The sequence below is a fragment of the Leptodactylus fuscus genome, chromosome 10, assembly GCF_031893055.1.
Source record: "Leptodactylus fuscus isolate aLepFus1 chromosome 10, aLepFus1.hap2, whole genome shotgun sequence".
In the NCBI taxonomy this organism is placed as follows: domain Eukaryota; kingdom Metazoa; phylum Chordata; class Amphibia; order Anura; family Leptodactylidae; genus Leptodactylus; species Leptodactylus fuscus.
Genome location: NC_134274.1, coordinates 86,475,250 through 86,503,060, shown reverse-complemented (window position 1 = coordinate 86,503,060; position 27,811 = coordinate 86,475,250). Strand labels below are relative to the sequence as shown.

General features: G+C 48.9%; 2 protein-coding genes across 2 annotated transcripts in view; one reads left to right on the top strand and one right to left on the bottom strand.

Annotated features, from left to right (window-relative positions):
* Window positions 1-27,811, bottom strand: part of LOC142219340 (uncharacterized) — a 116,068-nt gene that overhangs the window by 26,639 nt on the left and 61,618 nt on the right. The gene's annotated exons all lie outside the window — the stretch shown is intronic.
* Window positions 1,595-27,161, top strand: LOC142219367 (uncharacterized). The gene is made up of 3 exons (XM_075288367.1): window positions 1,595-3,264; window positions 12,175-12,188; window positions 25,713-27,161. Exons 1-3 carry the CDS (start codon window positions 1,804-1,806, stop codon window positions 26,773-26,775), a joined length of 2,538 nt encoding a protein of 845 aa, XP_075144468.1. The 5' UTR covers window positions 1,595-1,803; the 3' UTR covers window positions 26,776-27,161.

The following is a 27,811-nucleotide window of genomic DNA, read 5'->3' as shown; positions in this document are numbered from 1 at the left end:
CAGCAATATACGGAGGGCGAGCAGCAATATACGGAGGGCGAGCAGCAATATACGGAGGGCGAGCAGCAATATACGGAGGGCGAACAGCGGTGTAAGGAGGGTGAGCAGCAATATACGGAGGGCGAGCAGCAATATACAGAGAGCGAGCAGCAATATACGGAGAGCGAGCAGCAATATACGGAGGGCGAGCAGCAATATACGGAGGGCGAGCAGCAATATACGGAGGGCGAGCAGCAATATACAGTGAGGGAGCAGCGGTGTACGGAGGACGTGTATTATGGCTGGTATATGGTACGGACAGTGCTCCAGTCTCTTCCTCCGGAGCAGCGTGCACATACCTATGTGTAGATGGAAAACAACCCCAGGACAAGATGATGTAAATTTCTCACTCGATGTAAATCTCAGAAAATGGCGGCCCAGCTTCTCCATGAGATAGTGGAGTGCCTCTTCTATGATATATGATTATATATCTGTGTCCTGCAGATGGATCCGGAGGCCTCACATGTCCCCAGGAGGGTCTCCATGTCCTGCCGGATCAGCAGGTAGGTGGATCAGACTTCTCATCGCAACCTATCTATGTCCGTAAGTCCCGACTCCCGCTCCGGCGTGTTTACCCTTTTTTTTTTTTTTTTTTAGTTTTTTACATTGTCTGCTGTAAGGGTTAAACGGTGCGGCAGTTTCATAGCGCGAGCGGTTACAGATGGGACAATACCAAATATAGTTTTTTTTTATTTTTTGGGCCACAATGGATGCCTGAGAGGACGAGGATATAAATCCATGGACTGATCCCAGCAGGGGTTAGACGGCCATAACTGGGGCTATTGCGACTACATCGGGGACCTGGCGGTCGATCAGACTCGCACTGACGCCTAAGCAGAACGACGCGCACATGTCGTGCATTAACCCTTGCAGATGACTAACATGTTCGTGATTCTGCATGAAGGGGTTAATAACGACGTTTTTTTGTTCACTTTCTGGTAACACGAATGCCGCTCTGCAGGTTTGTATCAAAGACGAGATAAAGGAGGAGGACGAGGAGCCGCCCGTGACCGCCGATCCTGGAGGAGCTCTGTGGTCTACGACTAATGGTGAGTATGGAGTCACGTGAGCGCGGCCATCACATACATAATACACCTGTCAAACGCAGCGCGATCAGTGTGATTAATCGGTCATAGGATAAGCGTCATGTCGTATTGCTGGGGGTCCGACCACCTGAGTGACCAGGAGAATGGGGGGCTGAGAGTGTCGCATGTGCACTTGTTAGGCTGCCCTATAGCAATGAATGGAGCACTGGCAATGCCAGTCACTGGGGCTTCATACACTCTGCCCCCCTCTGCTCGCACCCAATATTGGTGGCATTTACATTTCGCACCGTCCTGTAATTCACACAAGATTATATTTTTCAAGTGTTTCGGTAGACAAAGTTTTTTTTGTTGTTTCTTTTTAGATTATGGGCTAGAAAGAAAGATGGCGGCAGAAGACTGTACTGAGGAGAACGGTTCCGTCCAATCTACGCGGCCTGGATCTTACGGCCGAGACCTTCCACGGGGTCTGTCGGATCGTGAGGCCCCTCTACCTCATACATTACATATTACTACTGACAGAACTCGCGCTGGGGAGAAGACAGGCGCCGGAGCCAAGTTTCGGAAACGCGTTAATCGTCAGTCTTATATTTGTTCTAAATGCGGGAAATGTTTTAAGCACAGGGTGTTTCTTCTCACCCATCAGAGAATCCACACAGGAGAGAAACAAAGTCACCCAGAATGTGGGCCATGTCCTGCCCCGGACCCTGCGCGCACCCACATGGCCACCAACTATATGTCTTCACCTGCTCTTCACCTCCGCCTGAAGGTCCACAAAGGCTTGAAGCCGCACTCGTGTCCCCACTGTCGTAGATGCTATACTCGGAGGTCATATCTCCTCCAACATCAGAGAATTCACACAGGGGAGCGGCCGTATTCCTGCTCTGAATGTGGAAAATGTTTTACCAAGAAATCCATTCTCGCACAGCATCAGAGAATTCACACGGGGGAGAAGATGGTCTCCTGTCCAGAATGTGGAAAATGTTTTTACAACAAATCCAATCTCGCTGACCATCAGAGAACCCACACGGGGGAGAAGCCATTCTCATGTGCGGAGTGTGGGAAGAGTTTTGCGCACAAATCAAATCTTAGTAGACATGAGCGAAGTCACACGGGGGAGAAACCGTTCCCGTGCGCGGAATGTGGGAAATGTTTTACGAAGAGATATCTTCTCGTTAAGCATCAGATCTGTCACACGGGGGAGGGGCAGTTTTCATGTCCAGAATGTGCCAAATGTTTTTCTACTAAATCAAGCCTTGTTGAACACGAGAGAAGCCACACAGGGGAGAAGCCATTTTCTTGCGCAGAATGTGGCAAATGTTTCGCCAACAAATCCAATCGGAATAGACATGAAAGGAGTCACAAAGGAGACAAGCCGTTTCCATGTCTGGAATGTGGCAAGTGTTTTACCAAGAGATCGGGTCTCGAGCAACATCAGAGAAGCCACACGGGAGAGAAGCCATTCGCATGTTCAGAATGTGCCAAATGTTTTTCCAACAAGTTAAGTCTTGTTGAACATCAGAGAATTCACACAGGGGAGAAGCCATATTCATGTGCCGATTGTGGGGAATGTTTTACGAAAAAAGCTAAATTGCTTATACATCGGAGAAGCCACACGGGGGAGAGGCCATTTTTATGTTTGCAATGTGGAAAATGTTTTTCCAAAAAATCAAATCTTGATAAACATCAGAGAAGTCACTTAGAGCAAAAACTGTTCTCTTGTTTAGATTGTGAGCTGTATTTCACACAGAAAGCAGAGCTGGCCAAACATTGGAGAATTCACACGGGCGAGAGGCCATTTACGTGTTCAATATGTGGGAAAAACTTTACCCGTAAATCGGTACTCCTTCATCATCAACAGGGTCACACAGGAGAGAGGCCGTTTACATGTTCGGTATGTGGGAAATGCTTTACCCATAAGTCCTATCTTGTTCAGCATCAGAGAACTCACACAGGGGAGAAGCCATATGCATGTTCAGAATGCGGGAAATGTTTCTCCAAGAGCTCAGGTCTTCTAAGACATCGGGAAATTCACGCGGGAGGGAAACTTTTTGAATGCTCGGTATGTGGCAAATGTTTAACCCAGAAATCGGGACTTGTGAGACATCAGAGAATTCACACAGGGGAGAAGCCCTTTGCGTGTTCAGAATGTGGCAAAAGTTTTACGCAGAAATCGGGACTGGTAGAACATCTGAAAAGTCACAAAACATAAAGGGAGGATCTGCTAAGTCGTAATCCGTTCGTGAAAGGGGTTCTCTCATATGAGGAGTTCGGCCGCCCTCTGGTCTCCGCTCAGCAGCGAGGAGAGAATACAGATAGGTGGAAGCAAGGACTGAGTGACATCAGGTCTGTAACCTAGATAACCGGCAGGATCCGGTGAACGGAGCAAGAGAGCAAAAGGAATGTATGGGGTAAACAATGGTTAGCTTTAGCTACACGTCTGGATAGGATCCTTGAGGTGAGAGTACCCCTTTAAGATGCCCTGCAAGATCCCGTGCACTTGTACTGAAATGTCTGACCGTCCGAGGGGTCACCGTCCTGGTTACACTAGATTCCTGCCTCGCTCCGACCATTGTCTTAGTAAGTGACAAGCTCAGGTGGTGAGATGCCATTGTGCGCCCAAAATGTGCCAGGACTTATTTTCTGCATGAGACTCAAACTTTTACCCCCCCCAACTCTTATAACCCCTCAACTCTCGTAACCCCCAACTCTTATAACCCCCAACTCTTATAACCCCCCAACTCTTATAACCCCTTAGCTCTTATAACCCCCCAACTCTTATAACCCCCCCCAACTCTTATAACCCCTTAGCTCTTATAACCCCCCCAACTCTTATAACCCCTCCAACTCTTATAACCCCCCAACTCTTATAACCCCTCCAACTCTTATAACCCCCCAACTCTTATAACCCCCCAACTCTTATAACCCCCCCAACTCTTATAACCCCCCCAACTCTTATAACCCCTCCAACTCTTATAACCCCCCAACTCTTATAACCCCCCAACTCTTATAACCCCCCAACTCTTATAACCCCTCCAACTCTTATAACCCCCCCAACTCTTATAACCCCCCCAACTCTTATAACCCCACCAACTCTTATAACCCCCCCCAACTCTTATAACCCCCCCAACTCTTATAACCACCAACTCTTATAACCCCCCCAACTCTTATAACCCCTTAGCTCTTATACCCCCCAACTCTTATAACCCCCAACTCTTATAACCCCCAGCTCTTATAACCCCCCCAACTCTTATAACCTCCCCAACTCTTATAACCCCCCAACTCTTATAACCCCCCCAACTCTTATAACCCCCCAACTCTTATAACCCCCCAACTCTTATAACCCCCCAACTCTTATAACCCCCCAACTCTTATAACCCCCCCAACTCTTATAACCCCCAACTCTTATAACCCCACCAACTCTTATAACCCCCCAACTCTTATAACCCCCAACTCTTATAACCCCCCAACTCTTATAACCCCACCAACTCTTATAACCCCACCAACTCTTATAACCCCACCAACTCTTATAACCCCCCAACTCTTATAACCCCCCCAACTCTTATAACCCCCCAACTCTTATAACCCCCTAGATCTTATAACCCCCAACTCTTATAACCCCCCCCAACTCTTATAACCCCTCCAACTCTTATAACCCCCCAACTCTTATAACCCCCCCCAACTCTTATAACCCCTTAGCTCTTATAACCCCCCCAACTCTTATAACCCCCCCCAACTCTTATAACCCCTTAGCTCTTATAACCCCCCCAACTCTTATAACCCCCCCAACTCTTATAACCCCCCAACTCTTATAACCCCTCCAACTCTTATAACCCCCCAACTCTTATAACCCCCCCAACTCTTATAACCCCCCCAACTCTTATAACCCCCCCCAACTCTTATAACCCCCCCAACTCTTATAACCCCTTAGCTCTTATAACCCCCCAACTCTTATAACCCCACCAACTCTTATAACCCCCCCCAACTCTTATAACCCCTCCAACTCTTATAACCCCCCAACTCTTATAACCCCCCCAACTCTTATAACCCCACCAACTCTTATAACCCCACCAACTCTTATAACCCCCCCAACTCTTATAACCCCCCAACTCTTATAACCCCCCAACTCTTATAACCCCCTAGATCTTATAACCCCAACTCTTATAACCCCCCCAACTCTTATAACCCCTCCAACTCTTATAACCCCCCAACTCTTATAACCCCCAACTCTTATAACCCCCCAACTCTTATAACCCCCCAACTCTTATAACCCCTCCAACTCTTATAACCCCCCAACTCTTATAACCCCCCCAACTCTTATAACCCCACCAACTCTTATAACCCCCCCAACTCTTATAACCCCCCCAACTCTTATAACCACCAACTCTTATAACCCCCAACTCTTATAACCCCCAGCTCTTATAACCCCCCCAACTCTTATAACCCCCCCAACTCTTATAACCCCCCCCAACTCTTATAACCCCCCCCAACTCTTATAACCCCCCCAACTCTTGTAACCCCCCAACTCTTATAACCCCTTAGCTCTTATACCCCCCAACTCTTATAACCCCCAACTCTTATAACCCCCAGCTCTTATAACCTCCCCAACTCTTATAACCCCCCAACTCTTATAACCCCCCCCAACTCTTATAACCCCCCCAACTCTTATAACCCCCCAACTCTTATAACCCCCCCAACTCTTATAACCCCCCAACTCTTATAACCCCCCCAACTCTTGTAACCCCCCAACTCTTATAACCCCTTAGCTCTTATACCCCCCAACTCTTATAACCCCCAACTCTTATAACCCCCAACTCTTATAACCCCTTAGCTCTTATAACCCCCCCAACTCTTATAACCTCCCCAACTCTTATAACCCCCCAACTCTTATAACCCCCCCAACTCTTATAACCCCCAACTCTTATAACCCCCCAACTCTTATAACCCCCCCAACTCTTATAACCCCCAACTCTTATAACCCCCAACTCTTATAACCCCACCAACTCTTATAACCCCACCAACTCTTATAACCCCCCCAACTCTTATAACCCCCCAACTCTTATAACCCCCCAACTCTTATAACCCCCCAACTCTTATAACCCCCCCAACTCTTATAACCCCCCCAACTCTTATAACCCCTCCAACTCTTATAACCCCCCAACTCTTATAACCCCTCCAACTCTTATAACCCCTCCAACTCTTATAACCCCCCAACTCTTATAACCCCTCCAACTCTTATAACCCCCCAACTCTTATAACCCCCCCAACTCTTATAACCCCCCCAACTCTTATAACCCCTTAGATCTTATAACCCCCCAACTCTTATAACCCCCCCCCAACTCTTATAACCCCTTAGCTCTTATAACCCCCCCAACTCTTATAACCCCCCCCAACTCTTATAACCCCTCCAACTCTTATAACCCCCCAACTCTTATAACCCCTCCAACTCTTATAACCCCCCCAACTCTTATAACCCCCCAACTCTTATAACCCCTCCAACTCTTATAACCCCCCAACTCTTATAACCCCCAACTCTTATAACCCCCCCAACTCTTATAACCCCCCCCCAACTCTTATAACCCCTCCAACTCTTATAACCCCCCAACTCTTATAACCCCCCAACTCTTATAACCCCCCAACTCTTATAACCCCTCCAACTCTTATAACCCCCCCAACTCTTATAACCCCCCCAACTCTTATAACCCCCCCAACTCTTATAACCCCACCAACTCTTATAACCCCCCCAACTCTTATAACCCCCCCAACTCTTATAACCACCAACTCTTATAACCCCCCCAACTCTTATAACCCCCCCAACTCTTATAACCCCTTAGCTCTTATACCCCCCAACTCTTATACCCCCCAACTCTTATAACCCCCAGCTCTTATAACCCCCCCAACTCTTATAACCTCCCCAACTCTTATAACCCCCCAACTCTTATACCCCCCCAACTCTTATAACCCCCCAACTCTTATAACCCCCCAACTCTTATAACCCCCCAACTCTTATAACCCCCAACTCTTATAACCCCACCAACTCTTATAACCCCACCAACTCTTATAACCCCACCAACTCTTATAACCCCCCAACTCTTATAACCCCCCAACTCTTATAACCCCCCCAACTCTTATAACCCCCCCAACTCTTATAACCCCTTAGATCTTATAACCCCCCAACTCTTATAACCCCCCCCAACTCTTATAACCCCTTAGCTCTTATAACCCCCCCAACTCTTATAACCCCTCCAACTCTTATAACCCCCCAACTCTTATAACCCCTCCAACTCTTATAACCCCCCAACTCTTATAACCCCCAACTCTTATAACCCCCCCAACTCTTATAACCCCCCCAACTCTTATAACCCCTCCAACTCTTATAACCCCCCAACTCTTATAACCCCCCAACTCTTATAACCCCCCAACTCTTATAACCCCTCCAACTCTTATAACCCCCCCAACTCTTATAACCCCCCCAACTCTTATAACCCCCCCAACTCTTATAACCCCCCCAACTCTTATAACCCCCCCAACTCTTATAACCACCAACTCTTATAACCCCCCCAACTCTTATAACCCCTTAGCTCTTATACCCCCCAACTCTTATACCCCCCAACTCTTATAACCCCCAGCTCTTATAACCCCCCCAACTCTTATAACCTCCCCAACTCTTATAACCCCCCAACTCTTATACCCCCCCAACTCTTATAACCCCCCAACTCTTATAACCCCCCAACTCTTATAACCCCCCAACTCTTATAACCCCCCAACTCTTATAACCCCACCAACTCTTATAACCCCACCAACTCTTATAACCCCACCAACTCTTATAACCCCCCAACTCTTATAACCCCCCCAACTCTTATAACCCCCCAACTCTTATAACCCCCTAGATCTTATAACCCCCAACTCTTATAACCCCCCCCAACTCTTATAACCCCCCCCAACTCTTATAACCCCTCCAACTCTTATAACCCCCCAACTCTTATAACCCCCCCCCCCAACTCTTATAACCCCTTAGCTCTTATAACCCCCCCAACTCTTATAACCCCCCCAACTCTTATAACCCCCCAACTCTTATAACCCCCCAACTCTTATAACCCCCCCCAACTCTTATAACCCCCCAACTCTTATAACCCCCCAACTCTTATAACCCCCCCAACTCTTATAACCCCCCCCCAACTCTTATAACCCCCCCCAACTCTTATAACCCCTTAGCTCTTATAACCCCCCAAACTCTTATAACCCCACCAACTCTTATAACCCCCCCAACTCTTATAACCCCTCCAACTCTTATAACCCCCCAACTCTTATAACCCCCCCAACTCTTATAACCCCACCAACTCTTATAACCCCACCAACTCTTATAACCCCCCCAACTCTTATAACCCCCCAACTCTTATAACCCCCTAGATCTTATAACCCCAACTCTTATAACCCCCCCAACTCTTATAACCCCTCCAACTCTTATAACCCCTCCAACTCTTATAACCCCCCAACTCTTATAACCCCCAACTCTTATAACCCCCAACTCTTATAACCCCCAACTCTTATAACCCCCAACTCTTATAACCCCCAGCTCTTATAACCCCCCCAACTCTTATAACCCCCCCAACTCTTATAACCCCCCCAACTCTTATAACCCCCCCAACTCTTATAACCCCCCAACTCTTATAACCCCCCCAACTCTTATAACCCCCCCACAACTCTTATAACCACCAACTCTTATAACCCCCCCCAACTCTTATAACCCCCCAACTCTTATACCCCCCCCAACTCTTATAACCCCCCAACTCTTATAACCCCCCCAACTCTTATAACCCCCCCAACTCTTATAACCCCCCCAACTCTTATAACCACCAACTCTTATAACCCCCCCAACTCTTATAACCCCCCCAACTCTTATAACCCCCCCAACTCTTATAACCACCAACTCTTATAACCCCACCAACTCTTATAACCCCCCAACTCTTATAACCCCCCCAACTCTTATAACCCCTCCAACTCTTATAACCCCCCAACTCTTATAACCCCCAACTCTTATAACCCCCCAACTCTTATAACCCCCCCAACTCTTATAACCCCTCCAACTCTTATAACCCCCCAACTCTTATAACCCCCCCAACTCTTATAACCCCTCCAACTCTTATAACCCCCCAACTCTTATAACCCCCCCAACTCTTATAACCCCCCCAACTCTTATAACCACCAACTCTTATAACCCCCCCAACTCTTATAACCCCCCAACTCTTATACCCCCCCAACTCTTATAACCCCCCCAACTCTTATAACCCCCCCAATTCTTATAACCCCCCCAACTCTTATAACCACCAACTCTTATAACCCCCCAACTCTTATAACCCCCCAACTCTTATAACCCCCCCAACTCTTATAACCCCCCCAACTCTTATAACCCCCCCAACTCTTATAACCCCCCCAACTCTTATAACCCCCCAACTCTTATAACCCCCCAACTCTTATAACCCCCCAACTCTTATAACCCCCCAACTCTTATAACCCCTCCAACTCTTATAACCCCCCAACTCTTATAACCCCCCCAACTCTTATAACCCCTCCAACTCTTATAACCCCCCAACTCTTATAACCCCCCCAACTCTTATAACCACCAACTCTTATAACCCCCCCAACTCTTGTAACCCCCCAACTCTTATAACCCCTTAGCTCTTATACCCCCCAACTCTTATAACCCCCAACTCTTATAACCCCCAGCTCTTATAACCCCCAGCTCTTATAACCCCCCCAACTCTTATAACCCCCCAACTCTTATAACCCCCCCAACTCTTATAACCCCCCCAACTCTTATAACCCCCCCAACTCTTATAACCCCCCCAACTCTTATAACCCCCCCAACTCTTGTAACCCCCCAACTCTTATAACCCCTTAGCTCTTATACCCCCCAACTCTTATAACCCCCAACTCTTATAACCCCTTAGCTCTTATACCCCCCAACTCTTATAACCCCCCAACTCTTATAACCCCCCCAACTCTTGTAACCCCCCAACTCTTATAACCCCTTAGCTCTTATACCCCCCAACTCTTATAACCCCCCAACTCTTATAACCCCCTAACTCTTATAACCCCCCCCCAACTCTTATAACCCCCTAACTCTTATAACCCCCCAACTCTTTTAACCAACAACTCTTATAACCCCCCCCAACTCTTATAACCCCCCCAACTCTTTGCATCCTTTAATAGTCGCCACTCCACTGACTCTGCCCAACTTGTAAATTTTTCTCTGCCCCCCACTGTTCCCGAGCAATCACTGCTGTTAGTTCCAGCACTATTATGTTCTCTGCTGTCAGGTGGGCGGTCCTTGTCTGTCTGGTCTAGCCTAGGACCACCCACCTGACTGTAGAGAACATAGGAACAGAAGACATTACTCAGGAATGGTGGGGGGTAGAGAAAAATTTCCAACTGCGTCAGTGGAGTGGCGACTATTAAAGGATGCAAAGAGATGGAGATGGTGAAAGGTCCTTTTCAATGAAAAATGTGCTCCTGTGGGACACACTAGGGGGCGCCATGGCAGATATATAACAGCAATATCTAGACCAGCGGAACTCTTACTGTTTAATATTAAAAATAGGATCAGACGGCATCGGCCAAGGCTCAGGCTCCGCACCTCCAGATTCACACCAGTATATACTCACAGTAGGCCCTGAGGTCTGAATCGTCTCCCCGCTCCATCCGCCAACCCCACACACGACCTCTGCTATGGAAATGTCCTGAGGAGCCTGAGCAATACAAGGTAGGATAGGACAGATCTGTGCGGCTCCATCCCCCACCCACATGCAGCGTAGACAAAATTGCTCCACGGCGCGCAGACTGTGCACAGCGAATGATCCGGAATATCTCAGAATATGAGACAGGATGACGATATTACATCAGTATTACATCATCATCAACTGTAATGTGCGGGAGCCGCCGCAATCTCTGTCCTGACGTAATAAATTCTGGAGTTTCTTTTATATATTTTTTGATGGTTTTTTTTTATACTGTATTAAAACGACACAAAAGCTCCAGCCCCTGCGCCAGGCAGAGGCCACACGTTGCCGAAATGCAGTTTTTTTGTTGTTGCGTTTTTTGGAGCCAAAGCCAAGAATGGCCGCACAAGGAATCCTATTAATATTATAAATGTGAAAGTTTGTGAGTTTGGATGTTTGGATGTTCGGATGTTTGTTCCTCAATCACGGAAAAACCGCTCCACCGATTTGGCTGAAATTTTCCACAAACATAGTTAATACACCCGATTGCGCAATAGGCTACTTTTCGTCACAATAGCGCACATACGTTTGTGCCAGGACCCCCACAAAACCCAAACTCACACCACCATCTCTGCAATCTCACACACTTTGGACCATAGCAAGCCACACAATTCATATTGCCCTCTCCAGCCTCGCCCCTAACCCCACACAATCACATATACATAGACTTTACCACTTTGCCCCTCACCTTACCGATACTCCAGGAGGCGCTCTTTAACGCTCCGGAGCAGCCATGTTTGCCGACCCCCACCGCTCTGACAATCCGCGACACCGCCCACCCATGTCAATACCCCTAGGCGGTCTAATAAATGCAAAAAAAAAAAGTTTAAAAAAAAAGTAAAAAAAATATAAAAAGAAATAAAAAGGATTAAAAATTCAAATCACCCCCCTTTCCCTAGAACACATATAAAAATAGTTAAAAACTGTGAAACACATACATGTTAGGTATCCCCGCGTCCAAAATCTCCCGCTCTACAAAGCTATACAAATATTTTTCCTGTTCGGTAAACGCTGTAGCGGGAAAAATGGTCAAAAGTGCCAAACCGCCGTTTTTTCACTGTTTTGATTCTGATAAAAATTTGAATAAAAAGTGATTTTCCTGAAAATGGTAGAACTACAAAGTACACCCGGTCCCGCAAAAAAAGACGCCCTATACATCCCCGTACACGCACGTATAAAAAAGTTACGGCTGTCGGAATATGGCGACTTTTCAAAAAATAATATTTTAACACAGTTTTGGATTTTTTTTAAGGGGTCAAAATGTAAATAAAACCATAGAAATTTGGTATCCCCGGAATCGTAACGAAGCACAGAATACAGGGGACAGGTCATTTTGGCTGCGCAGTGAACGCCGTAAAACCAAAGCCCGTAAGAAAGTTGCAGAAATGCATTTTTTCTTCAAATCCACCCCATTCTGAATTTTTTCCCTGCTTCCCAGTACATTATATAGAATAAATAATGGCGGCATCATGAAGAAAAATTTGTCCCAGCAAAAATTAAGACCTCATATGGCTCTGGGAGCGGAGAAATACAAAAGTTATGGGGTTTAGAGGGAGGGGAGTCAAAAACGAAAATCAAAAAATGCCACCGGCGGGAAAGGGTTAACTTCAAATACTTCTGGCCCAAAGTCACTATGTAAAGTTTCTCACAACACCATATATATAGCAGCTCTAATACAAAGTAACTGCAACACAAAAGTCTCACGGATTCTCTGAATTACAGCAAAAACAAGATACAAACTTACATTTCATATCCCAGACCTTATACACAGTACGAAAACCTTACCCGCGCCTGTATATACCCACTGCTATAATCACTGCAGACCAAGTCGCGGGTACCAGCTAGTAAGAAATACAAAGGAAGTTCTTCTCCTTCTCTCTTCTGCACAATCCCCTCCTGGCTGTGGGGCAAGAAAGTCTGCAACAAAAAAAAAGCTGCTTTTCTACAATGCGGGGCCTTGGCCCTAAGGGGGATCCTATATTCTAAGTTCAGGCCATATCGTGAGGAAGTGCCATGAAGGTGTAACAAGTGTTGGGTATGAACACAAGGGGGCGGCTTACCAGTGAATACTGCCCCCTACCAGGCCACAGGACCACCAGCCTCAGTGACAGTCTGTGTACCCCGGCCCCTCACAGCTGCACTGAATGTGATACACCAGGGATCTGCATTCATTGTTCAGCTCTGTAGGACTGCGGGGTCTCTGCGGTTATTGGGGTTCAGCTCTGTAGGACTGCGGGGTCTCTGCGGTTATTGGGGTTCAGCTCTGTAGGACTGCGGGGTCTCTGCGGTTATTGGGGTTCAGCTCTGTAGGACTGCGGGGTCTCTGCGGTTATTGGGGTTCAGCTCTGTAGGACTGCGGGGTCTCTGCGGTTATTGGGGTTCATCTCTGTAGGACTGCGGGGTCTCTGCGGTTATTGGGGTTCAGCTCTGTAGGACTGCGGGGTCTCTGCGGTTATTGGGGTTCAGCTCTGTAGGACTGCGGGGTCTCTGCGGTTACTGGGGTTCAGCTCTGTAGGACTGCGGGGTCTCTGCGGTTATTGGGGTTCAGCTCTGTAGGACTGCGGGGGTCTCTGCGGTTACCGGGGTTCAGCTCTGTAGGACTGCGGGGTCTCTGCGGTTATTGGGGTTCAGCTCTGTAGGACTGCGGGGTCTCTGCGGTTATTGGGGTTCAGCTCTGTAGGACTGCGGGGTCTCTGCGGTTACTGGGGTTCAGCTCTGTAGGACTGCGGGGTCTCTGCGGTTATTGGGGTTCAGCTCTGTAGGACTGCGGGGTCTCTGCGGTTATTGGGGTTCAGCTCTGTAGGACTGCGGGGTCTCTGCGGTTATTGGGGTTCAGCTCTGTAGGACTGCGGGGTCTCTGCGGTTACCGGGGTTCAGCTCTGTAGGACTGCGGGGTCTCTGCGGTTATTGGGGTTCAGCTCTGTAGGACTGCGGGGTCTCTGCGGTTATTGGGGTTCAGCTCTGTAGGACTGCGGGGTCTCTGCGGTTACCGGGGTTCAGCTCTGTAGGACTGCGGGGTCTCTGCGGTTACTGGGGTTCAGCTCTGTAGGACTGCGGGGTCTCTGCGGTTATTGGGGTTCAGCTCTGTAGGACTGCGGGGTCTCTGCGGTTATTGGGGTTCAGCTCTGTAGGACTGCGGGGTCTCTGCGGTTACTGGGGTTCAGCTCTGTAGGACTGCGGGGTCTCTGCGGTTATTGGGTTTCAGCTCTGTAGGACTGCGGGGTCTCTGCGGTTATTGGGGTTCAGCTCTGTAGGACTGCGGGGTCTCTGCGGTTACTGGGGTTCAGCTCTGTAGGACTGCGGGGTCTCTGCGGTTATTGGGGTTCAGCTCTGTAGGACTGCGGGGTCTCTGCGGTTATTGGGGTTCAGCTCTGTAGGACTGCGGGGTCTCTGCGGTTACCGGGGTTCATTGGTGGGACACTCGCGATTTCGGTTTGCTGTCCCGCGGTCCCGGTCCCGGTCCCGGTCGCTATGTCCCGATTTCAACTCATACTGGGCGGGAACACATGAAAAATGAATGAGAATGGGTGGAGTCAACATAAAAGTGGGCGGAGCATGTTTTGACCCTTTTTCTAAGTTGGGAGGTCTGTACACATGACATTCGGGTCCTCCAGTGAGATGATGAGAGAGCGCCCCCTACAGCCCATCTGCAGAATGTGGAGGCACAAGCTGAGGAGTGAGCTATATTACATATTCTATACTCAGAATGGGGCGTCCTGAGCCCAATACCAATGTATAGCAATAAAAACTCAGCAATCGGCCACAACAAAATGGCGGTGGTGGAGGTTACACACTACAAGAACATGGCCGCTATACACTGAGCGCGCGGACACAGACGCGGTCGGATCGCACAGGTGAGGCGTCCAATCAGGAAGCTAGAGGCGGTCATGTGACCTACAGAGGGCGAATGATTGGCGGAGATGGCGCTATGAAGGTAAGAAAAATAACAGGGGTGAGTGAGAGCTCTGAGGGTCTACAGTGACCGAGTGTGAGCCTGAGGTATATACAGGGGGGGACGAGCCGAGTATATACAGTGTATATAGTGTGATATATACAGAGACCTCAGCTGTATACTGTGTGTATATATCACTACTATGTGTAATACAGTATATACCGGAGACCTCAGCTGTATACTCTGTGTATATATCACTACTATGTGTAATACAGTATATACAGGAGCCCTCAGCTGTATACTGTGTGTATATCACTACTATGTGTAATACAGTATATACAGGAGACCTCAGCCGTATACTGTGTATATATCACTACTATGTGTAATACAGTATATACAGGAGACCTCAGCTGTGTACTGTGTATATATCACTACTATGTGTAATACAGTATATACAGGAGACCTCAGCTGTATACTGTGTATATATTACTACTGTGTGTAATACAGTATATACAGGAGACCTCAGCTGTATACTCTGTGTATATCACTACTATGTGTAATACAGTATATACAGGAGACCTCAGCTGTATACTGTGTGTATATATCACTACTATGTGTAATACAGTATATACAGGAGACCTCAGCTGTATACTGTGTGTATATATCACTACTATGTATAATACAGTATATACAGGAGACCTCAGCTGTATACTGTGTGTATATATCACTACTATGTGTAATACAGTATATACAGGAGACCTCAGCTGTATACTGTGTGTATATATCACTACTATGTGTAATACACTATATACAAGAGACCTCAGCTGTATACTGTGTGTATATATCACTACTATGTGTAATACAGTATATACAGGAGACCTCAGCTGTATACTGTGTGTATATATCACTGCTATGTGTAATACAGTATATACAGGAGACCTCAGCTGTATACTGTGTGTATATATCACTACTATGTGTAATACAGTATATACAGGAGACCTCAGCTGTATACTGTGTGTATATATCACTACTATGTGTAATACAGTATATACAGGAGACCTCAGCTGTATACTGTGTGTATATCACTACTATGTGTAATACAGTATATACAGGAGACCTCAGCCGTATACTGTGTGTATATATCACTACTATGTGTAATACAGTATATACAGGAGACCTCAGCTGTATACTGTGTATATATCACTACTATGTGTAATACAGTATAGACAGGAGACCTCAGCTGTATACTGTGTGTATATATCACTACTATGTATAATACAGTATATACAGGAGACCTCAGCTGTATACTGTGTGTATATATCACTACTATGTGTAATACAGTATATACAGGAGACCTCAGCTGTATACTGTGTGTATATATCACTGCTATGTGTAATACAGTATATACAGGAGACCTCAGCTGTATACTGTGTGTATATATCACTACTATGTGTAATACAGTATATACAGGAGACCTCAGCTGTATACTCTGTGTATATATCACTACTATGTATAATACAGTATATACAGAGACCTCAGCTGTATACTGTGTGTATATATCACTACTATGTGTAATACAGTATATACAGGAGACCTCAGCTGTATACTGTGTGTATATATCACTACTATGTATAATACAGTATATACAGGAGACCTCAGCTGTATACTGTGTGTATATATCACTACTATGTGTAATACAGTATATACAGGAGACCTCAGCTGTATACTGTGTGTATATATCACTACTATGTGTAATACACTATATACAAGAGACCTCAGCTGTATACTGTGTGTATATATCACTACTATGTGTAATACAGTATATACAGGAGACCTCAGCTGTATACTGTGTGTATATATCACTGCTATGTGTAATACAGTATATACAGGAGACCTCAGCTGTATACTGTGTGTATATATCACTACTATGTGTAATACAGTATATACAGGAGACCTCAGCTGTATACTGTGTGTATATATCACTACTATGTGTAATACAGTATATACAGGAGACCTCAGCTGTATACTGTGTGTATATCACTACTATGTGTAATACAGTATATACAGGAGACCTCAGCCGTATACTGTGTGTATATATCACTACTATGTGTAATACAGTATATACAGGAGACCTCAGCTGTATACTGTGTATATATCACTACTATGTGTAATACAGTATAGACAGGAGACCTCAGCTGTATACTGTGTGTATATATCACTACTATGTATAATACAGTATATACAGGAGACCTCAGCTGTATACTGTGTGTATATATCACTACTATGTGTAATACAGTATATACAGGAGACCTCAGCTGTATACTGTGTGTATATATCACTACTATGTGTAATACAGTATATACAGAGACCTCAGCTGTATACTGTGTGTATATATCACTACTATGTGTAATACAGTATATACAGGAGACCTCAGCTGTATACTCTGTGTATATATCACTACTATGTATAATACAGTATATACAGGAGACCTCAGCTGTATACTGTGTGTATATATCACTACTATGTGTAATACAGTATATACAGGAGACCTCAGCTGTATACTGTGTGTATATATCACTACTATGTGTAATACAGTATATACAGGAGACCTCAGCTGTATACTGTGTATATATCACTACTATGTATAATACAGTATATACAGGAGACCTCAGCTGTATACTGTGTGTATATATCACTACTATGTGTAATACAGTATATACAGGAGACCTCAGCTGTATACTGTGTGTATATATCACTACTATGTGTAATACAGTATATACAGGAGACCTCAGCTGTATACTCTGTGTATATATCACTACTATGTATAATACAGTATATACAGAGACCTCAGCTGTATACTGTGTGTATATATCACTACTATGTGTAATACAGTATATACAGGAGACCTCAGCTGTATACTGTGTGTATATCTCCCCGCACCTCTGTAGGGTCTTTCCTCTCCTTGTCTCTCTCTGCCCCCCCCCCCCCCCCCATCTTCAGTCTCTTTTCTCTTTCTTATAGTAATGATCACCAGAGATCCAGAAAGATCCGTGACAGAGAGGAGAGGGTTAATATGGCCGTACAATAAGGAAGAATAGAAAATGTCCCCGAGTGACCGAGCAGAGATAGAGGAGAGAAGAACAAAGATCAGCGACTGTATCCTGAGCCTGGCCCTGGAGATCATCTACCTGCTGAGCGGAGAGGTGAGGGATTGTGGGAAATCTGTCCCATGAGCTGACTCTTCTCTCTAGTAATAACACAGGAGCGGAGAGGTGAGGGATTGTGGGAATGTCTATAGTGATATTTATCAGGGTCTCTCCATACTCAGGACTACACAGTAGTGAAGAAGACATCTGATAAGTATGTGACCCCCAGCAGCCGCCCCCATGTGTCAGGAGGATGGAGCAGGAGCCCGAGCCCCATCATGGAGCCTTCACCTCACTCACTGATACCTGAGAGCAACAACGAGCAGAAGATCCTGGAGCTGACCAACAAGATGATCTGTCTGCTGAGCGGAGAGGTGAGCGCTGCTGGGAATGCTGGGACATTAGACACTAACACAAGGGATGATGTGTCTGGAGGATGATGAGGACGGTGTCATTGTGTTGTCAGGTTCCTATAAGGTGTCAGGATGTCACCGTCTATTTCTCCATGGAGGAGTGGGAGTATTTAGAAGGACACAAGGATCTGTACAAGGAGGTGATGATGGACGACCCCCAGACCCTCACATCACCAGGTAAGAGGAGAGATGGTAGAGAGGAGTATGGAGGGGCCCCTAGATCCCCCCCCATCATCTGACCCCCACATCACCAGGTAAGAGGAGAGATGGTAGAGAGCAGTATGGAGGGGCCCCTAGATCCCCCCCCATCATCTGACCCCCACATCACCAGGTAAGAGGAGAGATGGTAGAGAGCAGTATGGAGGGGCCCCTAGATCCCCCCCCCCATCACATATACACAATGTATTCAGTCACTGTGTGTGTCCTACAGGTGGATCCAGTGACAGAAACCCCCCAGAGAGATGTCCCCGTCCTCTGTGCCCCCCAGAGTGTCCAGAAGAAGACCAGGTAGGTTCTGCGGAGGTCTCACCAGTTTGGTAGGGTTTGTATATGAGCTGTAAGGGCCATTGAGTCCAGTATTATTATAGGTGTCTATGGAAGATACATATAGAATATCGGAGGCCTCACCATAGCGATGGCGTTTTCTTCCGGTCCGCACTTTTCTGTTTCCTAATCCTTTCTGCTCTCGGCTCTTACTATATGATCTGCTTATTGATACAGGACGGAGATGTGGTTGATATTAAAGTAGAAGTTGTGGATGAAGAAGAACAGCCGTATACAGAGGGCGAGCAGCCGTATACAGAGGGTGAGCAGCAATATACGGAGGGCGAGCAGCGATATACAGAGGGCGAACAGCAATATACGGAGGGCGAGCAGGAGTATATGGAGGATGAGCAGCAATATACGGAGGGCGAGCAGCAATATACAGAGGGCGAGCAGCAATATACGGAGGGCGAGCAGCAATATACGGAGAGGGAGCAGCCGTATACGGAGGGCGAGCAGCACTATACTGAGGGTGAGCAGCAATATACAGAGGGCGAGCAGCGATATACGGAGGGCGAGCAGCGATATAAAGAGGGCAAGCAGCGATATACGGAGGGCGAGCAGCAATATACGGAGGGTGAGCAGCAATATACAGAGGGCGAGCAGCAATATACGGAGAGGGAGCAGCAATATACGGAGGGCAATCAGCAATATACGGAGGGCGAGCAGCAATATACGGAGGGCGAGCAGCAATATACGGAGAGTGAGGAGGGTGAGCAGCAATATACGGAGAGGGAGCAGCCGTATACAGAGGGCGAGCAGCGATATACGGAGGGCGAGCAGCGATATAAAGAGGGCAAGCAGCAATATACGGAGGGCGAGCAGCAATATACGGAGGGCGAGCAGCAATATACGGAGAGGGAGCAGCAATATACGGATGGCGAGCAGCAATATACGGAGAGGGAGCAGCCGTATACAGAGGGCGAGCAGCGATATACGGAGGGCGAGCAGCGATATACGGAGGGCGAGCAGCAATATACGGAGGGCGAGCAGCAATGTACTGAGGGCGAGCAGCAATATACGGAGGGCGAGCAGCAATATACGGAGGGCGAGCAGCAATATACGGAGAGGGAGCAGCAATATACGGAGGGCGAGCAGCAATATACGGAGGGTGAGCAGCACTATACGGAGGACGAGCAGCAATATACGGAGGGCGAGCAGCAATATACAGAGGGCGAGCAGCAATATACGGAGAGGGAGCAGCAATATACGGATGGCGAGCAGCAATATACAGAGAGGGAGCAGCCGTATACAGAGGGCGAGCAGCGATATACGGAGGGCGAGCAGCGATATAAAGAGGGCAAGCAGCGATATACGGAGGGCGAGCAGCAATATACGGAGGGCGAGCAGCAATGTACTGAGGGCGAGCAGCAATATACGGAGGGCGAGCAGCAATATACAGAGGGTGAGCAGCACTATACTGAGGGGGAGCAGCAATATACGGAGGGCGAGCAGCAATATACGGAGGGCGAGCAGCAATATACGGAGGGCGAGCAGCAATATACGGAGGGCGAGCAGCAATATACGGAGGGCGAGCAGCAATATACGGAGGGCGAGCAGCACTATACTGAGGGCGAGCAGCAATATACGGAGGGCGAGTAGCACTATACGGAGAGGGAGCAGCCGTATACGGAGGGCGAGCAGCACTATACTGAGGGCGAGCAGCGATATACGGAGGGCGAGCAGCAATATACGGAGAGGGAGCAGCCGTATACGGAGGGCGAGCAGCAGTATACAGAGGGCGAGCAGCAATATACGGAGGGCGAGCAGCAATATACGGAGGGCGAGCAGCAATATACGGAGGGCGAGCAGCAATATACGGAGGGCGAGCAGCAATATACGGAGAGGGAGCAGCCGTATACGGAGGGCGAGCAGCAATATACGGAGGGCGAGCAGCAATATACGGAGAGGGAGCAGCCGTATACGGAGGGCGAGCAGCACTATACTGAGGGTGAGCAGCAATATACAGAGGGCGAGCAGCGATATACGGAGGGCGAGCAGCGATATAAAGAGGGCAAGCAGCAATATACGGAGAGGGAGCAGCAATATACAGAGGGCGAGCAGCAATATACGGAGGGTGAGCAGCAATATACAGAGGGCGAGCAGCAATATACGGAGAGGGAGCAGCAATATACGGAGGGCAATCAGCAATATACGGAGGGCGAGCAGCAATATACGGAGGGCGAGCAGCAATATACGGAGAGTGAGGAGGGTGAGCAGCAATATACGGAGAGGGAGCAGCCGTATACAGAGGGCGAGCAGCGATATACGGAGGGCGAGCAGCGATATAAAGAGGGCAAGCAGCGATATACGGAGGGCGAGCAGCAATATACGGAGGGCGAGCAGCAATGTACTGAGGGCGAGCAGCAATATACGGAGGGCGAGCAGCAATATACGGAGAGGGAGCAGCACTATACGGAGGACGAGCAGCAATATACGGAGGGCGAGCAGCAATATACGGAGGGCGAGCAGCAATATACGGAGGGCGAGCAGCAATATACGGAGGGCGAGCAGCACTATACGGAGGGTGAGCAGCACTATACGGAGGACGAGCAGCAATATACGGAGGGCGAGCAGCAATATACAGAGGGCGAGCAGCAATATACGGAGAGGGAGCAGGAATATACGGATGGCGAGCAGCAATATACGGAGAGGGAGCAGCCGTATACAGAGGGCGAGCAGCGATATACGGAGGGCGAGCAGCGATATAAAGAGGGCAAGCAGCGATATACGGAGGGCGAGCAGCAATATACGGAGGGCGAGCAGCAATGTACTGAGGGCGAGCAGCAATATACGGAGAGGGAGCAGCACTATACGGAGGACGAGCAGCAATATATGGAGGGCGAGCAGCAATATACGGAGGGCGAGCAGCAATATACGGAGGGCGAGCAGCACTATACGGAGGGCGAGCAGCACTATACTGAGGGCGAGCAGCACTATACTGAGGGCGAGCAGCACTATACTGAGGGCGAGCAGCACTATACTGAGGGCGAGCAGCAATATACGGAGGGCGAGCAGCAATATACGGAGGGCGAGCAGCAATATACGGAGGGCGAGCAGCAATATACGGAGGGCGAGCAGCAATATACGGAGGGCGAGCAGCACTATACTGAGGGCGAGCAGCAATATACGGAGGGCGAGCAGCAATATACGGAGGGCGAGCAGCAATGTACTGAGGGCGAGCAGCAATATACGGAGGGCGAGCAGCACTATACGGAGGGCGAGCAGCACTATACGGAGGGCGAGCAGCACTATACTGAGGGCGAGCAGCAATATACGGAGGGCGAGCAGCAATATACGGAGGGCGAGCAGTGGTGTACAGAGGATATCCCTGTAGGTGTCAGTCCAGGTAAGGACTACTCTATGCACCTCCTGCTTGTTCACTGTGTTGCGCTTCTTCTCTGCTCCTGGTTTCGGCTGGTTATTGAGAGGACGGCTATAACCTCTTCATACTCGGTACATATATACTGCAGGTGCTGAGTATTCCCACAATGCCATGTATATAGCGGTATATAATGGGGAGACGGCACAGAGGCTGCTCATACGTCGATATCAGTATTTTATCCCTGTGGACACGACACAGCCTGTGGGATATGTAATCCAGGGGGGCGCTGCAGTGGGATATGTAATCCAGGGGGGGTGCTGCAGTGGGATATGTAATCCAGGGGGCGCTGTAGTGGGATATGTAATCCAGGGGGCGCTGCAGTGGGATATGTAATCCAGGGGGGCGCTGCAGTGGGATATGTAATCCAGGGGGGCGCTGCAGTGGGATATGTAATCCAGGGGGGCGCTGCAGTGGGATATGTAATCCAGGGGGGCGCTGCAGTGGGATATGTAATCCAGGGGGGCGCTGCAGTGGGATATGTAATCCAGGGGGGGTGCTGCAGTGGGATATGTAATCCAGGGGGGCGCTGCAGTGGGATATGTAATCCAGGGGGGCGCTGCAGTGGGATATGTAATCCAGGGGGGCGCTGCAGTGGGATATGTAATCCAGGGGGGCGCTGCAGTGGGATATGTAATCCAGGGGTGCACTGCAGTGGGATATGTAATCCAGGGGGGGCGCTGCAGTGGAAGATATAATCCAGGGGGGCGCTGCAGTGGGATATGTAATCCAGGGGTGCACTGCAGTGGGATATGTAATCCAGGGGGGCGCTGCAGTGGGATATGTAATCCAGGGGGGCGCTGCAGTGGGATATGTAATCCAGGGGGGCGCTGCAGTGGGATATGTAATCCAGGGGGGCGCTGCAGTGGGATATGTAATCCAGGGGGGGGCTGCAGTGGGATATGTAATCCAGGGGGGGCGCTGCAGTGGAAGATATAATCCAGGGGGGCGCTGCAGTGGGATATGTAATCCAGGGGGGCGCTGCAGTGGGATATGTAATCCAGGGGGGCGCTGCAGTGGGATATGTAATCCAGGGGGGGTGCTGCAGTGGGATATGTAATCCAGGGGGGCGCTGCAGTGGGATATGTAATCCAGGGGGGCGCTGCAGTGGGATATGTAATCCAGGGGGGGGCTGCAGTGGGATATGTAATCCAGGGGGGGGCTGCAGTGGGATATGTAATCCAGGGGGGCGCTGCAGTGGGATATGTAATCCAGGGGGGGTGCTGCAGTGGGATATGTAATCCAGGGGGGCGCTGCAGTGGAAGATATAATCCAGGGGGGCGCTGCAGTGGGATATGTAATCCAGGGGGGGTGCTGCAGTGGGATATGTAATCCAGGGGGGGTGCTGCAGTGGGATATGTAATCCAGGGGGGCGCTGCAGTGGGATATGTAATCCAGGGGGGCGCTGCAGTGGGATATGTAATCCAGGGGGGGGCTGCAGTGGGATATGTAATCCAGGGGTGCACTGCAGTGGGATATGTAATCCAGGGGGGCGCTGCAGTGGGATATGTAATCCAGGGGGGGTGCTGCAGTGGGATATGTAATCCAGGGGGGCGCTGCAGTGGAAGATATAATCCAGGGGGGGGCTGCAGTGGGATATGTAATCCAGGGGGGGGCTGCAGTGGGATATGTAATTCAGGGGTGCGCTGCAGTGGGATATGTAATCCAGGGGGGCGCTGCAGTGGGATATGTAATCCAGGGGGGCGCTGCAGTGGGATATGTAATCCAGGGGGGCGCTGCAGTGGGATATGTAATCCAGGGGGGCGCTGCAGTGGGATATGTAATCCAGGGGGGCGCTGCAGTGGGATATGTAATCCAGGGGGGGGCTGCAGTGGGATATGTAATCCAGGGGGGGTGCTGCAGTGGGATATGTAATCCAGGGGGCGCTGCAGTGGAAGATATAATCCAGGGGGGCGCTGCAGTGGGATATGTAATCCAGGGGGGGTGCTGCAGTGGGATATGTAATCCAGGGGGGGTGCTGCAGTGGGATATGTAATCCAGGGGGGCGCTGCAGTGGGATATGTAATCCAGGGGGGGTGCTGCAGTGGGATATGTAATCCAGGGGGGCGCTGCAGTGGGATATGTAATCCAGGGGGGCGCTGCAGTGGGATATGTAATCCAGGGGGGCGCTGCAGTGGGATATGTAATCCAGGGGGGGGCTGCAGTGGGATATGTAATCCAGGGGGGGTGCTGCAGTGGGATATGTAATCCAGGGGGGCGCTGCAGTGGAAGATATAATCCAGGGGGGCGCTGCAGTGGGATATGTAATCCAGGGGGGGTGCTGCAGTGGGATATGTAATCCAGGGGGGCACTGCGGTGGGATATGTAATCCAGGGAGGCGCTGCAGTGGGATATGTAATCCAGGGGGGGGCTGCAGTGGGATATGTAATCCAGGGGGGCGCTGCAGTGGGATATGTAATCCAGGGGGGGGCTGCGGTGGGATATGTAATCCAGGGGGGCGCTGCGGTGGGATATGTAATCCAGGGGGGGGCTGCAGTGGGATATGTAATCCAGGGGGGCACTGCGGTGGGATATGTAATCCAGGGGGGCACTGCGGTGGGATATGTAATCCAGGGAGGGCGCTATTGCATTAGTGATACTTAGATTTAGGTCATAGTCGCCCAGTGATCGGATATATTATACCGCTGACAACCATCTGTCACTGCCTCAGACACCTATAGCATGTACATGGTTGGGGGGCGGGAGGGCTCCATCTCTCATTCACTTTCCGCTGCCAAGGGGTCGCCAGCACTAAAACCTCCAGGGCCCTATTATAGCCAGAGGCAGGACCTAATAGGCACCTAGTAAAATATACCGTATATAGCGGTACCGAAGTATTGCCGCATATTGTAAAGAGGATTCTGAAAAAGGGGATGTTAAAGGGAACCTCTCACCTGCACCTGCCTCTCCCCTCATACATGGCACATTACACACCGTATACCGTGTACTCTCCACCTAGTCCTGGCACGTAGAGGACATATAGGCAAATGATGAGATAATATATTTTATATATGACCAATATCTGCAGCATATTCACTGCCTTACAAAGCAGCCGTCACAGAAGTACGGCCGGAACGTTCTCTGTTATACCGGAACAGCCATAAAAATAAAACCTTTCTTTTCTTTCATTCTCAGCTGACGGCTACAACAATGGCGACCCAGGAGGTAACGCTATCTTACATGTCATGCACCCGGGACATCACGGCAGCCATCTTTCTTCTCATGCTTCTTACCAGGATCAGCTTTCTCCTCAGAGCTCAGATATAACGCCAGAACATGGCGGCTGTGAAGAGTACAGGGAAGGACATGAGGGCGCGTCCACCACCAATGACTGTCCATCGTCTACATGTAGGATCTGTGTGAGCCAGAATGGCGGTCCGTGTAACCCCCTGATTTATAAAGGCTTGAAGAGGTTTTCCTGTTCGCTGTGCGGGAAGTATTTTACACGGAGATCATATCTTATCCATCACTACAGAACCCACACGGGGGTGAAGCCATTTCCATGCTCAGAATGTGGGAAATGTTTTACCCAGAAATCAGTTCTAGTTCAGCATCAGAGAATTCACACGGGAGAGAAGCCATATTTATGTTCTGAATGTGGCAAATGCTTCTCCATCAAGTCAAGCCTGGCTGAACATCAGAAAATCCACACGGGGGAAAAACCCTTTCTTTGTTTGGATTGTGGGAAATGTTTCTCCAAGAAATCCGATCTTGTCAAACATCAGAGGTTTCACACGGGGGAGAAGCCATATTCATGTCCGGAGTGTGGGCGATGTTTTGCCAACAAGTCCAATCTTTCGGCACACGAGAGAAGCCACACGGGGGAGAGGCCGTTCCCATGCTTGGAATGTGGGAAGTGTTTTACAAAGAAGTCAATCCTTGTTAAGCATCAGACATCACACACGGAAGGAAGGCAATTCTCTTGTTCTGAATGCGGGTCCATCTTTACCCAGAAAGCAGAGTTTGTTCAGCATCAGAGAACTCACACGGGGCAGAGACTGTTCATATGTACAGAATGTGGAAAGCAGTTCACTCGGAAATCAGTTCTTGTTCAGCATCAGAGAATTCACACCGGGGAGAAGCCCTTCTCATGTTCTGTATGTGGGAAATGTTTTGGACAAAAATCAGACCTTGGTGACCACGAGCGAATCCACACGGGCGAGAAGCCGTTTTCTTGTTTGGAGTGCGGAAAATGTTTTACTAAGAAATCGAGTTTGGCTCAACATCAGAGAACTCACACGGGAGAGAAGCCATATTCATGCTCAGTTTGTGGCAATTGTTTTAGCCAGAAATCCTATCTTATTAGACATGAGAGAACTCACACGGGGGAGAAGCCATATTCATGTTCAGAATGTGGCAGAGGATTTACCCAGAAGGCCGGGCTCATTGCACACGTAAGGGTTCACACAGGGGAGAAGACCTTTACCCACGAGCCGGGTCTGATCATTCAGATAGAGGAGAAGCCGTTTTTGGATCACGCCGTAGGTGACGCCGATCCAGTCTTATACCCGCCTCACATCTTCAACAATACGGACTAACGTCTCGTGTCGAGATCCTCCAGATGTTTTTATTCTGCTCCTGCTTCGGGGCCTTGACACAGAGAATATCTCTGCGGTGCCAAATGAGGAACCCGGTGGCAGAATCGGACACACTATTAACCCCTTCCTGATCTCGCCATTTTTGTTTTATACTCTTCATCTTCCAAATTCGATAGGTTTTTTTTTATTAGTCCCTTACGAGGGCTTATGTTTTTCAGGACACGTTGTACTTTGTAATGGAACCAGCTAATATTCTCCAGGATGGGCCGGAGCCGCGATCACTGCCGCTGGCCCGTTGTGTTACGGGGGTTTGTTCTCACCTTTATCCTGTGGGTCTTTAGGACCAAATTCTTAGAGTGTTTCTTATGTTTTAATACCTTTACAAAAATCCATAACTTTGAAAAATTAAAAACAATTGAACGTCTGTAACTTCTTCTGTATTTGCGCGCACAGGATTGTGTCAGGCGTCTTTTCTGTTTCCGTGACCAGTTGTACTTTCTATTTGTACCGATGTTTTACGTCATCAAAACGTGTCTCTGTTGTGTGAGAAGACTATAATGTATGAGGATTAGGGTGCACAGACTGACGGCCCAGGTCACCCCCATAGGGAGGGTCAGCACATGACGAAACACAATAATATAAACGGCACAGCACGTGGTACCGTCTAGACCTGTCTGAGGAGACCTCGCACCCACGTGGTCCCGTCTAGACCTGTACGGGGAGACCTCGCACGCACGTGGTCCCGTCTAGACCTGTCCGGGGAGACCTCGCACCCACGTGGTCCCATCTAGACCTGTCCAGGGAGACTTTGCACCCACGTGGTCACGTCTAGACCTGTCCAGGGAGACCTAGCACCCACGTGGTCCCATCTAGACCTTTCCGGGGAGACCTCGCACCCACGTGGTCCCGTCTAGACCTGTCCGGGGAGACCTCGCACCCACGTGGTCCCATCTAGACCTGTCCGGGGAGACCTCGATCCACGTGGTCCCGTCTAGACCTGTCTGGGGAGACCTCGCACCCACGTGGTCCCGTCTAG

Bases quoted from the DNA above. Each gene is read 5' to 3' on its own strand.
- LOC142219367 (XM_075288367.1), top strand. From the start codon at position 1,804: ATGGCCACCAACTATATGTCTTCACCTGCTCTTCACCTCCGCCTGAAG.